Source organism: Arabidopsis lyrata (assembly GCF_000004255.2).
Source record: "Arabidopsis lyrata subsp. lyrata unplaced genomic scaffold ARALYscaffold_6, whole genome shotgun sequence".
In the NCBI taxonomy this organism is placed as follows: domain Eukaryota; kingdom Viridiplantae; phylum Streptophyta; class Magnoliopsida; order Brassicales; family Brassicaceae; genus Arabidopsis; species Arabidopsis lyrata.
Window position 1 is genome coordinate 6,736,586 of NW_003302550.1, and position 15,158 is coordinate 6,751,743.

General features: G+C 32.8%; 3 protein-coding genes across 4 annotated transcripts; 2 read left to right on the forward strand and 1 right to left on the reverse strand.

Moving 5' to 3' along the window:
* Positions 1-10: 10 nt before the first annotated feature.
* LOC9307792 (zinc finger CCCH domain-containing protein 57) lies at positions 11-2,364 on the forward strand. The gene is made up of 7 exons (XM_021022797.1): positions 11-290; positions 393-553; positions 675-737; positions 860-979; positions 1,056-1,340; positions 1,433-1,747; positions 1,850-2,364. Exons 1-7 carry the CDS (start codon positions 224-226, stop codon positions 2,117-2,119), a joined length of 1,281 nt encoding a protein of 426 aa, XP_020878456.1. The 5' UTR covers positions 11-223; the 3' UTR covers positions 2,120-2,364.
* Positions 2,365-2,948: 584 nt separating this feature from the next.
* On the forward strand, positions 2,949-4,442 carry LOC9309851. The gene is made up of 3 exons (XM_021022420.1): positions 2,949-3,475; positions 3,720-3,957; positions 4,053-4,442. The coding sequence occupies exons 1-3, from the start codon at positions 3,125-3,127 to the stop codon at positions 4,208-4,210; spliced, it is 747 nt and encodes a 248-aa protein (XP_020878079.1). The 5' UTR covers positions 2,949-3,124; the 3' UTR covers positions 4,211-4,442.
* On the reverse strand, positions 4,435-9,442 carry LOC9307794 (transcription repressor KAN1). Of its 2 annotated transcripts, none has more exons than XM_021022418.1 (6): positions 8,045-9,441; positions 7,847-7,923; positions 6,854-6,899; positions 5,891-6,041; positions 5,149-5,257; positions 4,435-5,052 (listed from the first exon to the last, which is right to left on the reverse strand). In XM_021022418.1, the coding sequence occupies exons 1-6, from the start codon at positions 8,799-8,801 to the stop codon at positions 4,948-4,950; spliced, it is 1,245 nt and encodes a 414-aa protein (XP_020878077.1). In that variant the 5' UTR covers positions 8,802-9,441; the 3' UTR covers positions 4,435-4,947. The 2 variants fall into 2 exon arrangements, with proteins under 2 accessions (XP_020878077.1, XP_020878078.1); XM_021022419.1 differs by having other exon boundaries at positions 4,437-5,049; positions 8,045-9,442.
* Between the last annotated feature and the right edge of the window lie 5,716 nt (positions 9,443-15,158).

Genomic DNA, 15,158 nt, shown 5'->3' on the forward strand with positions numbered 1-15,158 from the left:
AAGAGAACGCTATACTTTCTTCTGCTTTCTCTCTCTAGACGTGTTTCTCTATGTCTTCCTCCATTGTCATTACCTCTAAACTCTCCACAATCGGAGGAAGACGATTCGTGGGAGAAAGAGAAACGATGGGATTTCCCGTCGGAAAATCTCTAGAGTGAGAAGAATTATGGCGTGTCTTAATGCTTAATACTCACGGACGCAGCCATTGTTCGTCATCATCTCCATGGATTTTGATTCCAGTGTTCCCATTTCTCGGGAAAGCACTTCTCTTTCCCCGTTGCTTAACCAAAGTACCATCCTTTTATTTCCCTCTCTGTCTCATCTTCTGATTCAATCTTTAAAAATCTCAGCTTGAGTTTTTGTTGTGGGTTTGGTTGGGTTTGTGAATTTAGATGCAATGTGGCGAATGAACTTGGGATCAGATGATGCAATGGGTCTTGATGGGTCTTATCCGGAACGTCACGGAGAGCCAGATTGTGCTTATTACATAAGGACTGGACTTTGTAGGTTTGGTTTTACTTGTCGATTCAATCATCCCCACGACCGGAAACTGGTACTGATTCTGTTTCTGTGTTTGTGCTTTCCTCTGTTTCTTGTTGGCTCAAAGTTTGTAGCTTTGAGGGTGTGACGTGTGTGATTACAAGTTGATGAATAGTCTCATATCCAATTTCTAGGTTATAGCAACAGCAAGGATTAAAGGAGAATACCCTGAAAGAATTGGTCAGCCTGAATGTGAGGTAACTCTGTTTCGAATTACTAACAGAATTAACAGAATTAGGCTTCTTCTATTATAATCATAATTATGTCTTCTTGTTGTCACATTGTCTCAAAACTTCTTTTTGTTGTTGTGTCTGTGCAGTTTTACCTGAAGACAGGAACCTGCAAATTCGGAGTGACTTGCAAGTTTCATCATCCTAGGAACAAAGCTGGGAATGATGGAAGAGTATCAGTTAATGTCTTAGGCTATCCTCTACGTCCGGTATGTACCTTTTTAACTCTTTATAACTTCATCACTGCTTTGTAAAATTTTGCCTTTCTCATGAGTCTGTTTGCAGAACGAAGATGATTGCTCTTACTTTTTGAGAACTGGACACTGCAAATTTGGGGGGACTTGTAAATTCAATCACCCTCAGACTCAATCAACCAACTTGATGGTTTCTCTTCGTGGCTCTCCGGTTTACTCTGCTCTTCAACCTCCAACTGATGGTCAACAGTCTTATTCTTGGCCGAGAACATCTTTTGTTGCAAACCCTCCTCGTTGGCAAGATCCTTCTAGTTTCGCCTCTTTGATTCTGCCTCAAGGTGGTGTTGTATCCGTTCAGGGGTGGAATGCTTACGGCGTAAGCCTCTTCCTCAATTATCCATCAGATTATGAACTTTTTTATGATTTAATTTTGATTTTGGTTGGGGCCTTGTTTTTTCTCATGGTCAGCTCGGTTCACTTTCTCCCTCGGGAAGTGACCAGAACTACAGAAATCAACAGCATAATGACGCTAAAGAGTCTTCAGGATCTCAAGGAGGTCTCTTCTCATCCGGGTTTCATTCAGGAAACTCTGTTCCGCTCGGGTTCTATGCATTACCTAGAGAGAATGTATTCCCGGAAAGACCAGGCCAACCTGAATGCCAATTCTACATGAAGACAGGAGATTGCAAATTTGGAACAGTCTGCAAATTTCATCATCCTAGAGACAGACAAACCCCTGCTCCTGATTGTGCCTTAAGCTCTGTTGGCCTCCCTTTACGCCAGGTAAGTTAATAAAAGACTTCAAATTCTCTAAAGTCTCATCTAGAGTAGAGGTGGGCAGTCAGTTATCTGGTTTGTTAAATTGTTGTTGATGGTTTGGAACAGGGAGAGCCACTGTGCGTGTTCTATTCGCGGTATGGGATCTGCAAGTTTGGTCCAAGCTGTAAATTTGATCACCCGATGCGAGTCTTCACTTACAACAACAATGATGCATCTCCTTCTCCTTCATCATCTTTGCATCAAGAGACTGCCATCACCACACAGCTCAGGAATCTCCTAGTCTCTTCTTCAGTGGAAGCAACACCCACAACACTCCCTTCTTCTGTCTCTGAAACAACCTCTGCTAAAGACACCATTGTTGATGCACAACACTGAAACCAGTTTGTTTTGTCTGTCTTGAACAACATTTAACATTTGTTTTGTTTTATCTCGTAAACATTTATGTACAGAGATGAGAAATTAACTTCTGATCTGATTCGCCTTTTGTTGTAATTTTCTATTGGCGAATCAATTGAAAATTAATGCCGAGAGACAAAGGAAAAAAACATTTATCCTAATCTATATGGATTCAAGGAAAAAGGAAAGTGTTGAGATTTCCTTTTCCTTAGAAGGTTTTCGTATGTATTTGTCAAATTACTTGCTGTATAAATAAACAAGCCTGTGTATCTCTTCATCAATGGCTACTGAGACAAGGACAAGAATGTCGAAACTATACAAGGACCTAATCTAGTCTTCACTTACAACAACAATGATGCACCTTCTCCTTCTTCATCATCTCTACAACAAGAGACTGCCATCACCACACAGCTCAGGAATCTCCTAGTCTCCTTTTTCGTAGAAGCAACACCCACAACACTCGCTGAAACAACCTCTGCTAAAGACACCATTGTTATGCAGGTTTTGTGAATTCTGAATTTCAAGAACATTGTTGTGTGAAAATATATCACAAAATTATAGTTAGTTGGATGTTTATTTTGTATAAATTTGAGGAATATTATGCAAAATTTGATTAATCTGAGGGTTGTTTAGCAGGTTTTGATAAATAAAAAAATATATTGATATAACGGGCCTTTCAAAAAGCCTAACAAGGCCCAATAAAAAAAACATGATGAGAAGAAGAAGAAAAGCAATAAACCACTCGCATGTGTAGCGCGTTGATTACACACGCTCGTTGTATCTATCTACTCCGGTTAACGGGGGTTTAAAGCCACGTCGGTGCTACACATGTCCCCGATTTCTCCTTCAACAAAAACTAAACAGCTGTTTTGTCCGCCATTATATTATCTATCTATTAAAATATCTCTCAAGTTTTATTCCTTACTCTTATTACTTCCTAAATCCGATCGAAACAACTGGTGGGTTAGTTTCTAATTTCCAAGAATGACGCAAGATCACGACGAGACGGAGAATAAAACCTACGCCGACGTTGTCGCTGGCGATGATGTCGGTGAAATTGTCAACGGAGGAACGAAGAATGGTTATCGTAAACCTGACTCTGTGGAGAAGGATGAGGATTTGAAGAGTCTCTATTCCTTAATTTGCCTCACGATCGGTTCGATTCTGTTCCCAGATTCGAAAACCGGTGATGCGTCGTCTTCGTTTCTTGAACGTGTAAGAAACTCCGTCGCCGAAAATGGGCCCAAGCTTCGAGAAGCTTCTGAAAGAACAGGACGCGAGATTCTCCTCTGGACTCGTAGAGGCAGCTCCCTTCGTGCTCTGCTTGTAATCACTGTAAGTGGATTTTGATTTCAATGATTGAACCTAATTAGAGACTACAATTTCTTCAATTTAGCCTTCCTTTATCTTCAATTCGATTTCCTGAAGTAAATTAACATTTTGTGTCCTAAATCGTCTTGGTTCTGTGTCTCTTTACCATTGATGAAAAGTTTAGTGCTTTATTGAACCCATTTGAGTCAAATTTCGTGGGTATCTCATACTATATTGATTAGTGATTATCTTGTTATTGTTGTTGCAGATGGGAACAATAGTTCTTCTTACAACAATGGCTTTGGTGGTATTCACACTCTTCTTTGTAGCTGCAACAGCTAATGCTATCATCATTTCTCTTCTTATTTCACTTGCTGTTGCTGGTGGCTTCTTGGCACTCTTCTTTCTCTGCTTGACTGGTGTTTACATTGGAGCTTTATCCGTTGCTGCATTTGTCATCTCTACCGCTACAATTTCTGCTGTCGTTTCTGTCTTAATAGCTTCAGGTTGGTTATACTCTGCTCTGATTCTGTTTTGAAATGACACTCCAAGTTACTTCCTTTGTGTATTGAAGAACGAAATGAATTTGGTATTGGATCAGGTTGGATTGGGTTTTTCTATGTTGTGTGGTTGGGAACAAGAGGAAGCCTACGGTTGGCGAAACAATCGGTTTCAGTGGTGGGATCAGCCATTTCAGGTAACACTTTCAGTCGTCATCAACACCAAGACCGGGAGGTAAACATCGAATCATCCAACTGAGAATCCGTCTCTACCGAGTTTGTAGATAAAACCCGGGTTTTGGTCTAAGTTTGTTGTTAATGGAAGCTTGATATATATATATATGATCTAAGGATTTTGGTGTGAAGAAGCAGAAAACGATAAGAATCTTTCAAAATGCATCTTGAAACATTTGGTGATCAATGTCTGCGGATTTTTGGATTTGTGTATGCATACATTTGTGTTTTATGTACTTAAGAATGATCAGTATACATATGAAATCTCAATTCAGATCTCTCGCTCTCTCTACATTTCCAGCTGCCAAAAACCAACAGACACTTGAAACCCTCTAGCCCACCAAGAGGCTTTCAAAAAAAATCCAAACTTTCACCAAATTTTGATGATCTTATATAACTTATGATCACACCAGATCAACCTCAGAAAACAAAAAACCCCCAAAACAAAAACTCATACATTGATCATCCACTTTATAATCAAATCATCAATGGAACTTGAGAAGAAGAACCTCCAAATTTCTTCCTTGTGGTAGTGATTATCTCTCTCTCTCTCTCTCTCTCTGTGCAAAAATCAACACTCTTGAACAGCTTGACTCTCTACGTGTTCTTTTTCTTTTACGCTGAGAATTTCATCTTCACATGGATATATACTGCATACATGCTTCTGAGTATATATATATATATATATATATATATAAAGAGAGGGAGAGAGAGAACAAAAAAAGCCAATATAAATATTAAAAACCAAATCGATCAAGAAAGTCATTTCTCGTGCCAATCTGGTCTGCCTAATGTAAACTCCAAACTTGGATTGTTACAACTAAGATCTCCACACCTCTTTGCTTGATCATTCGACCTTTGCTCCTGCTAAGTTAGCGTTAATTAGATTAAAGAAACAAAAAACTTAGACAGAATTAATATATCTATCTAAATATGGTTACTGTATATGAGAATTATTAGTACCTGATTTTGAAGGCTGGATCTTTGATAGTGAGAGATCATCGATGTTGATGAAGTTCTGATCATTGTATCTATGTCGCTTGAGCAGTTATTACTTGATGGCCATGTCTCTCTATTATATGATTTAAGAAAAGAAAGAAAACTAATTAGGAAAAAATGTATTTATTGATGTATAGATTTTTTTTTTATCAGGTATTTTGCTAACTAAATCGTCGTCCGTAACAATTGATAATAGTTGTATTTTTTGAAATCCAAATGCCCAAAAAAGCTAGGGAAAATCACTAGATATACAAATGGCGATTTTTGCATGTTACTATTTGATCCACAATCTACATGTCATGCATATGAACAAAATTCGATTATTCTAGATGAACCTTAAAAACCCAAACCAAATGATAATTAAAAACTTGGTACACATATTTAAATCATCTAAATCCTAAACAATTTCATCTCATTGTAACCAAAACTTCCACTCTAATTTGTTCCCTTAAACTGAACGAAAACAAACTTAAAATATCATCTAAAAAGACTATTTTTTTGTTAGAAGAAAATAGATATATGGGATGAACCAAAAAATTGTTATATGAACTTGGTAGGAAGTAGGAACAATTAGGTGAGAGAACCCTAATTAATCTCATACCATATATCAAAGTTCGTCAATCTTACCTAATGTTTATAATATACATATCGTGTGTGTACTAATACATGTACGTATATATGATAAGGTTATAATACGTAAACGTACCGTGAAGAGTTACTCCAACGAGGTTGTGTGGAAGAAATGTCAATTTCTTGATGAAGAGAAGTATCATCAGATTGTGCCCTTTGATCCGTCGATGATTGATGATGATGAACTTCGTTTCCATTTATGCCCATTTCTTCTTCGCCTGACCCATCTGAAAATATTTTAACCTTTTATTTACTTTCGTCTCAATTCTTTTTACCCTATAAGGGTTCTTATTTAAAATTGAGCCATTGTTGTAAGCTTTTGGTAAAAGACAATGCAGTGAAGAAATTGTTTTTCTTAAAATGTTTTTCAGCATTTCGTTTGACCAACCTAATATATGTCCCAAAAAGTAGTTTTAAAAACTAGGAAATTGTGCCATATAAAAAAACTAAACAAATGAATTGTATTTTCGTAAAGAAAAATCCATATTAATATAAAGAAGTGATTTTTCTATATGATTACACGTTTATAATGTAATCTTTAATTGATTTTTTGTTTTGCTTTCTTAGAGACTAACAATATTGGGGAGAAATGTTTGTTTGGTTTCCTTTGAACCTTGACCACTCAACTTTAGGGTTTCAATGAAATAGAGGATAAGCCTTGAGCTTGACCAATATCTTAGGGCTTGTTTTTTATTATTTTGGGAAAAGAGAATAGTAGAAATAGTGGAACTAAATAGTAGAATCAAATAGTAAAAATAACGGATATAATTTTACGTTAAACTATTTCTACAAATATACAAATATCGATTCACAGATTCAAATTCTGATTGAGGATTAATTCATTATAAACATTATATTCAAAAATTATTTTGGACATCCAGTTCTGATAAAATTTTGTTGGCGAATCCTAAGCTTTATTGTATCTCTTTCTTATTATAAACAAGTACCATCTCTTTGGCATATATAAAGCAGAAAAAGCTATATATACTAAAGAAATGTGAATCTGCATAACATATATGTGTAAAAGAATAACACGTACCAGATGAAGCAGCAGGCTTGTTAGTGGTCTTAACAGTTCGATACATCTGCAAATAAAATTAAAGGCATGAGAGTTCTAAAACTAAGAATAAACCATAAATCTAATTAAAGACAAAGGAAAACAAAAATAAAACGGACAAAAGATCCTATAAACTAAATAGAATTTTTTTTATTTTATTTTTTTTTGTATAATGTGATACAGATGACAAAGCTGGAGACATATATGCAGACACATATGAACTTTATATAATTAAATAAATAATATATATATGTAGTACATATGTGTGGTTTTCTGGGTTTGTCTTGGAACTGATGCTGTATATATAATTATTTATTTATAAATTTAAGACCACGAGGTTGATGTCTGAAAGAAGGTTGAGTAATAGTACGTAGAAAGATTGTATTATTATCATTGAGTAATGATGACTACTTTTGTCCCCTCTTCCTAGTTTAAAAAAGAAAAAAAGAATGATAATCCAAATAACATCATCTCAATTCTCAATTGTTTAATAATTCTCTGAAAGGTTACAGTCACTTAAAGCTATAACTACTCTCTCTTTTCTCTCTTTAAATTCATTCAACTGCTTCAATATTCTTGGCAATTGTGCCATCTCTTCCAAAATATGACTAAACTTAAAGCAAAGACAAAACAAGAAAATAAAAGTAGCACATTAGAATTGGAGCTCTATTCATTGCCCTGATGATATATACGTACATAAAAATCTTGTTTCTTGATTCAGCTGTTTTTGTGCAACGCAAAGGAGTAGAGAGAGTGATATGATGGTGATGAAAACTATGAAATATCCCTACTTATAGAATCTTGATTGGTAAAAGAACTAACTTGTGCACAAAAAAAAAAAAAAAAAGAACGAACTCAACTAGACTCCTAAGAGGGGAAGAAATTAAGAAGATGAAAATAAACCAAAATTAACAAATAAAGATTGATTCTACTTTCTTTTGTTCAATTTAATTTCAAGTAGAGTGTAGATTTTACCTGCAAATGGCTCTTCACATGAGCTAAAGTTAAGTCTTTTACATCCATGAGCTCAAGAACCGACTTTGGAGTTGCTCCTAGAATCACAACAACAAGAAGAATAAAAAAGATTAAAAACTTTGAGAAGAAATTGAAGAAAAAGGGAAGGATCATTAGAATGCGATTATGATATAAATGTGTGTGCTTATAAATATGTACTTTCATGACCGCCTAGAAGCTCAACAGCGTGAACAAACCGCGCGTGGAGGCTACTTGTCCAACGCATCCTTGGAGCTCTCATGCTCCGTTTTGTCGGCATCTTAGGCAAGAATCTTGATCTGATCATCCCATGATGATGATGATGATGGTTGTGATGATGAGGAGAAGACGAATCTGAAGATCCAACGACTGATCCATAGTGATTATGATGATGATGATGATGCAAAGGAACACCTTTGAGCCTCGGGGAAGATTGTAATGATCGGTAAGCGTTGTTATAGCCGGAAGATGAGTTTAAGATTGAGATTTGATCCAAGTCTCCTCCTCCAAGAGAAGGTAAAGAAGAAGAAGGAGAGTTTTGTTGGTGGAAAGGGAATGAACGGTTGTGATAGACCGGGATGCCTCTAATTGGACGGTGGAGATCACTAATCTCGGATTCATCGACCCTTTGATGATGAAGACTTCCACCATTAATGATAGGGTTGTAGTAATGCTGCTGATGAGGAAGATTAAGGGTTCTTCGATCAGGACAATGGAAGATTCTTGTGGTTGGGTGGTTATGATGAGATAAAGAGAGTTCAAAGTTCGATGATCGGTTGTTGTGTTCGGGTTGGGACGATCTTCTTGAAGATTCTTTGGAAGATTCATTGTGATGGTATTGATGAATATCTGGGAGACTGATGTGGAGAGATAGATCAGGGAGAGTAGTAGTTGTGTTTGATTTGGTTTTCTCTAGAAAAACTCCTTCCATGGACATAATTAAAGAAACCTCTCTTGCTATTGCTGCCACTGAAGTTGATGATGATGATGATGACTATTCTTTTGTTTTTTCTCTTGAGGGTTTAATTTGCTTCGGAATTTAAAATGATTTTCTCTAAGGAGAAGAGAAAAAGAAAGCAGAGGGATTCTTTGGGCAAAGAAGTCAAAAGGGTGTCTGAAAGATTTGATTTTTTTTTGTTCTCTTTCTCTCTCTATATCTCGCAAAGAAAGGAGAAAGTGAAAGAGATGAAGTTGAAGAGAAGCTTATAAGAAGTAGAAGAAGAGAGAGAGAAGTTGAGTAATGATCTTCTTGAAGAAACAAACATGCTCAAAGTAAGACGCAGAGAGAGAGAGAGAGAGAGAGAGAGAGAGGTATGTGTGTTGTGAAGCAAAGGCAGAAGAGAAAAAAGGAATAAAACTAAATCCAGGAAAATTAAAAACAGGTAAGAGAGAGATATGTGTGTTCATGTACATGTATGTGTATGTATGTGTGGGATGTTGTTCCTCGAGAGTATATCTTGGAAAACGATAGTTGAGAAAGGGCAATATTGTAATTCGCTATATTCCAAATATTGGAAGCTTTTTATTTGTTTTGGGATGGTATTTATATATTTGTCTTTTTCACCTTTCACCAAGTAAACTCATCTACCAATATAAAATAAAATATTTTTAAGGTTAAATTAGTTGTTTTCGTTCTAGTAATTACCAAGTCATTATTTAATTTATTCGTTTAATTTTCATAGATAAAAAAATGAAGAATAACAAAACTGAAAAAAAGGGAAGAATAATAACAAAATAAATTTGGGTTTCTACTTTCTATATCAATTTAGTAGATGAAATTTTCAAATATAAATTTTGTAATTAATTAATAGTCGGCCATTTTCATAGATGAAAAATATACATTTTTTAGAGCAAACATTAATACTATTATGATCAAACATTAAAACCTTAGCAATTTGAATACTAAATCAAAACCTTCTTTGGTATTTATAAAATAATAATGTTCACAGATTATCATGAAGAATAATAATTAAAAATATTGGAGAAGAGTACAAGAGGAGAGAGAGAGAATAAAGGGTCGCTCTCTTCTGTCCTATCTAATCTATATAGTCAAAGCAAAAGCCAAAGTTAAATAAATAAATAAAACAATAAATAACAAGAAGAAAAAAACAAACACAAGACCTGTATAACTAAAATAAATAAATAAAAAGTTTTGAAATAAAAAAATTGAGTGCTTTGATTTTGGTACCCCGGAGACGACGGGATACATATGTTGAGAGAGAGAAAGAGACTGTCTCCTCTCTGACTCCTTTTTTATTTTCTCCCCCACTCTCTTCGCTTCTCACTTCACTCTATTCACATCTTTTCTTTATTATAATAATTTCTTATACGATTTTGGAATCAAACAAATTCAAGTTTCTGACCGTAGATTGTTCAACTATACCTAAAGAGATAAATATACATTAAATATCAGTACGTTCTTGAGTTTATGAATAGCTCGTATAGACATTTAGTTCGTAGAGATGTGACTATTATATCCACCGGTTACTTGTTTGACCGATTTGTGTTGTCTATTAATTAGAGCCAAATCAAAGTACTATGTCGCTTTAAAATACGTATTTTCAAATAAAATTTACGTAGATTGTTTAATGTTTATCTTCTTTGTACACGGCATTTTCACATTTTCGTTCATAATTTTACAAAATTCTATGGAGTTGACTCTATCTACTATTTTATCAATTTTAATAGAAAAAGAACATTTAAAATTATGAAAAATGTATAAAGTCTTATACTCACTCCGTTTCATAATATAAGTCGTTTTAGGTAAAAGCACGCCGATTAAGAAGATTTACTTTTTAAAAGTTCAACCAATCATAAAAGAGACTGCATAATAAAAATAATCATAAAATATTAAAGTAATATATAATTTGCATTGAAACTCGAAAACGACTTATATTGTGAAACAAATTTTTTTATCCAAAACACCTTATATTATGAAACGGAAGGAGTAATATTTAAATATTGGATACCTTTGGTTCGTCTAATAATCTTTTATTATTTTATCCCACTTTTAATTTGGAATGCATCCCAAAGGTAGAAAAAAAAAGGTATTGTCTTACAAAGTACCTTTATCTTCAAATGCATACATATATATACATGCCATGATACGCATAGCATAGCTACATATACGCATTCGTGTGTACAATACAAAGCTCTCCGTATGTATGTACATATAACCAAGTGTCAAATAAAGAATTCGATCAATTATTGTAACGTAACATGCATGTTTTTCGAATATACGTGAAGTTAAAATATATATTAGACCTAAGAAAATATTCAGCCAGAAAGTAGGTTTTGTTTGTTTCCCTGAGTAAACAAAAACAAGTGAACCCTAAAGAACCTAAATATTTGCTTCTAATTCCCTTTTCATTCTCCCAAATATTCCTTCTCATTTTAATATCTCTTATATATTTTTCTTTGAATTGTCTTCTAAGAAAACAATTAACTATTCTCTCCTCACATGACCATCAATACATACATCTCGACAAATCTTAAATGCTTGAAATAAAAAGAATAATAAATTGTAAGACTGTGTATATCTGCAAATTAAAATAAATGAGATTTCATGCGTTGATTATAGTACAGTAATATTTTTCTTATAAGATATAAATATAAATATTGGAGAGTAAAGCTTGTACAGTATGCTTGCAGTTTTTAGACGTTTTGCTGCATGTGAGTTAAACAAGGTATTAAGAATCTATTTAAAAAGCACTTTTAATTAAAAACAATATAACAACCCTAGCTATACTTGTATAAATTTTGAACGAGGTCCATTTCTAAATTTGAGTTAGGTTTGTAAAACTCCTAGGATACACTAAATTTCTTTTTATTTTTAGTTAATAGTACAAGCAATTGAGTTCAATAACTCCTATATTCCAAACCTAGCAATATTTAATTTCGTTTTCTGAACGAGTTATTTTTTGTCCCTCAACGAGCTACATTTATACTTCCGAAAATTGGTGTTTTTTCTAAACCCCTAGGCTCACCCAAAGGATTGTCATCAATTAACAGTAGTACAGTAGTAGTAGTATTAAACTATTAGCTGATCCATGAATTGCTATATTGGGAACTAAACCTTTTTCTGTTTAGTTAATTAAAGGAACATTGAAACTAGAGAGCAACGAAGCTTGATTTTTGGCTTAGTTATTGACGTTTGATCGGATTCTGTGCCCCATTAATTTCTCGAAGGACATAAGCTTTACTTTGGCTCTTATGTTTTATTCTTTCCGTTATCAAAATCACTCCAGAGTCCAGACTAAAATCCAAAATTTAGTAAATTTCGCAACGGATAAATATATAGTCCTAGTTATTAAAAGTTGAATGTTTTGTTTTACGGAAGCAATTGTTATGAATAATAGTTAAAATTATGATGTCACTATCGTTGCGCGCTAATTCCCTTCTCAAGAAAGTCAGGCTTAGTCTTTTGGAGTTTGTTTGTCCAGAAAAAAAAATCTTTTAAGAGTTTTGGTTTAGACAGACTATCATAATATTTGTTTAAACGATTTCAAAGTAAATGAATGAAAATACTTTTCAGGGTTAGGACGAATTTGAATATTACGGCTTTGATTGTCACTTAGCAATTATACGGTATTCTGTTTCGAAATGATATGGTTATCCAAAAACTAGGTAATTCTCGAAATTTTACGGTGACAAAATTCAAGGTTAAACAATTAGATCAAACATGTTAAATAAATTTTAAAAATGATATTAGTAGATATATATATATATATATATATATGTGTGTATGTGTGTGTGGGGGTGGGGGGTGGCGCGGGCGGTTGTATATTTGTTTGTGTTAGCCTTTTTTGTCCATGATGAAATATGTGCAAGTAATTTTTAAAATAATTTTTTTTATCATTATAGAGTAATCTTTTGATATACTTAAATTTTTTGTAATTAATTGTAATTAAATAAACTTAACATTTGATATAATTATTTTACTAAAATTTGTAATATCAATATATCATTACATGAATGATTTGATATGAAAATAATTAATATTTTGTAATTATATAAATTAATTTCAATAAAATAGATTTTAAGTGAAATATATCATAGTTTATGATTTAAGATTTTGGACGGAAACATTTGTTCGACTTCTTCTCTTTTTCACTTGTGTTCATCATATAAAAACTAATTTTTTATTGAAGACTAGTGTAATAAGCTTTATAAAGTTATAAACAAATTAAATAAAACCATTTAAAATTATGTCAAAAGAAACGTTCAAAGCACATATAAAACATATTAGTCACGTACGACTAAGAGCAAGAAAACAAAAAATAGAGCAGACCACTTGTCTAATAAGAAGTTAAATTGATATTCCTTGTACAAAAAGGCAGAGATATGCCAAATATTTGTATTATATATGGAACTAGGCCACAATGAATGGTCATACAGAAAATTGATGAAAATAGATTAGTTTAACTTTCTTTAGAAAAACATATACTTCCTTTGTTCCTGAAAGTTTGATGTTTTAGAGTTTACACATATATTAAGAAATAATCATGATTCAATCATTTGATAATTTTTTCTTTCTATTTATTTTTTATAATCTATGAACCAATAGTAATCTAAAACAGTTAATTATTTGTAATCACTACGTCTTGAAATCTACAATTTGTTTAAAATAATTAATAAAAAATAAAATAAAAAATTAGAAAATCAATCTTTGTGGAACAGACCTAAAACACTAAAACATCAAACTTTGAGGAACAGAGGGAGTATATTTTTAATAGCATGATCTCTATTATTTTCCTACCAGATTAATACCCACGTGTCTTCCATTGATTAGTTGCTAACTTTAGAGATATAATCAATGTAGGTCCATCATATATATATATATATATATATATATTGCATGTATGTCTTTATAAGTTTATATCTTTTTTCCCTATGCTTTTTGCTACGTGCATTTCGCATTAATTTAATGGTTTTGACTATTGTCAGTAGATTGGAATTTAACGAAAAATATATTAAGTTCCATTATTAGTATTCAGCTTTATAAACAAGTCTTGCAAATATTATAAAATGTGATTTTCGCCCCAAAAAAATATATTATAAAATGTGATTCAAAATTCGGATAGCATCCGAATTACCATTTTTTCTAATGGTTGCTTGAAACTTGAATTACTTTGAATACATATAGATAATCATATCATATCATTGCTAATACAGTAATATTAGTAGCATTGTGAAATTGTGTAACGGAGATTACTTTTATTTTGTTTTATGTGGAATGGAACGGTGAAATCACATTAAGATGGGAAAGAACGTCATTTAATTAGTTTTCATAGTTTGAGATCTTGATTTACAGAAATATCATTTGGTTTCTTCATCTTAATTTTTCTTTGTGTTAGATATCGAATTGTTACCTAGCTAGCTTTAGATCCTAGGTGGTAACACATAAAGACATGTTTAAATGCATGAAAGAATCTACATGAGCAATTTTTCCTTAGCAAATGAAAATTGATGTTATTGTGAACTACTGAACCTGTAGCTTATTTATTGTCTTGCATTCAAACTACGATTTGGAATTCATATATTTACGCACAGAGGTTAATACTTGGAAATTTGTTTTAGTGAAATTCTATGATTTGAATTCTAGAAAAGTTCTTGATGATTTATCTATTTTTACATACATGAATCACAACAAAGTTTCTAATGTCTAATACGCCTTTTAAAACGTTTCATCGTTGTTTATTTTATTATTCTCTTGTTTTCTAGTTTACTTGATTTATTGTGTTCATAGGGATTGAAAAAATTACAACTTTTAGTTTTGGCCTCTTATTTGGGTTTTACAAACCTCTCAATTTAGTAATCTTTTACAGAAATTATACGGGATACTCCACGATATCCTGAGTTTATCTTCTACTTTTCTAAAAGTTAGGATTTATTTAATCTCTATGAATCGTGAAGCTGATGCTATATCGCAAAATTATCCGTGCAATACATTGTACCGGTTTTGGTTTAAGTTTTTATTAATGGAAATGGCATTGTGTCAAAAAAAGAAGAAGAATCTAATCTCTATTATCATAAGCTTTTTGTTTGATAGTTGGTATTTATGGATTCTGTCTTATATTTTATATAATTTACTTTATCGTTTATTTACGATTAGTTAATTGAATTAAAACTCGATCTATCAAGGTTAAACAAAATATAGAATAAAAATAATGGAGAATAATTATATTGTATACAAGAATTCTCCTTTATTATTAAGAAAAAGCATAATTACTAAATCTGAAGAAATTGCAGAGTAGATGGATCTCTTAAACGTGTGATAATATTAATGCATGGA

Coding starts and splice junctions, on each gene's coding strand:
- LOC9307792 (XM_021022797.1), top strand. CDS start 224: ATGGATTTTGATTCCAGTGTTCCCATTTCTCGGGAAAGCACTTCTCTT. Junction 738..859: donor TTGGTCAGCCTGAATGTGAG/GTAACTCTGTTT, acceptor GTGTCTGTGCAG/TTTTACCTGAAGACAGGAAC. Junction 1,341..1,432: donor AGGGGTGGAATGCTTACGGC/GTAAGCCTCTTC, acceptor TCTCATGGTCAG/CTCGGTTCACTTTCTCCCTC.
- LOC9309851 (XM_021022420.1), top strand. CDS start 3,125: ATGACGCAAGATCACGACGAGACGGAGAATAAAACCTACGCCGACGTT. Junction 3,476..3,719: donor GTGCTCTGCTTGTAATCACT/GTAAGTGGATTT, acceptor TTGTTGTTGCAG/ATGGGAACAATAGTTCTTCT. Junction 3,958..4,052: donor TTCTGTCTTAATAGCTTCAG/GTTGGTTATACT, acceptor GTATTGGATCAG/GTTGGATTGGGTTTTTCTAT.
- LOC9307794 (XM_021022418.1), bottom strand. CDS start 8,801: ATGTCCATGGAAGGAGTTTTTCTAGAGAAAACCAAATCAAACACAACT. Junction 6,900..7,846: donor ATGTGAAGAGCCATTTGCAG/GTAAAATCTACA, acceptor TTTTATTTGCAG/ATGTATCGAACTGTTAAGAC. Junction 5,258..5,890: donor CGTTGGAGTAACTCTTCACG/GTACGTTTACGT, acceptor ATCATATAATAG/AGAGACATGGCCATCAAGTA.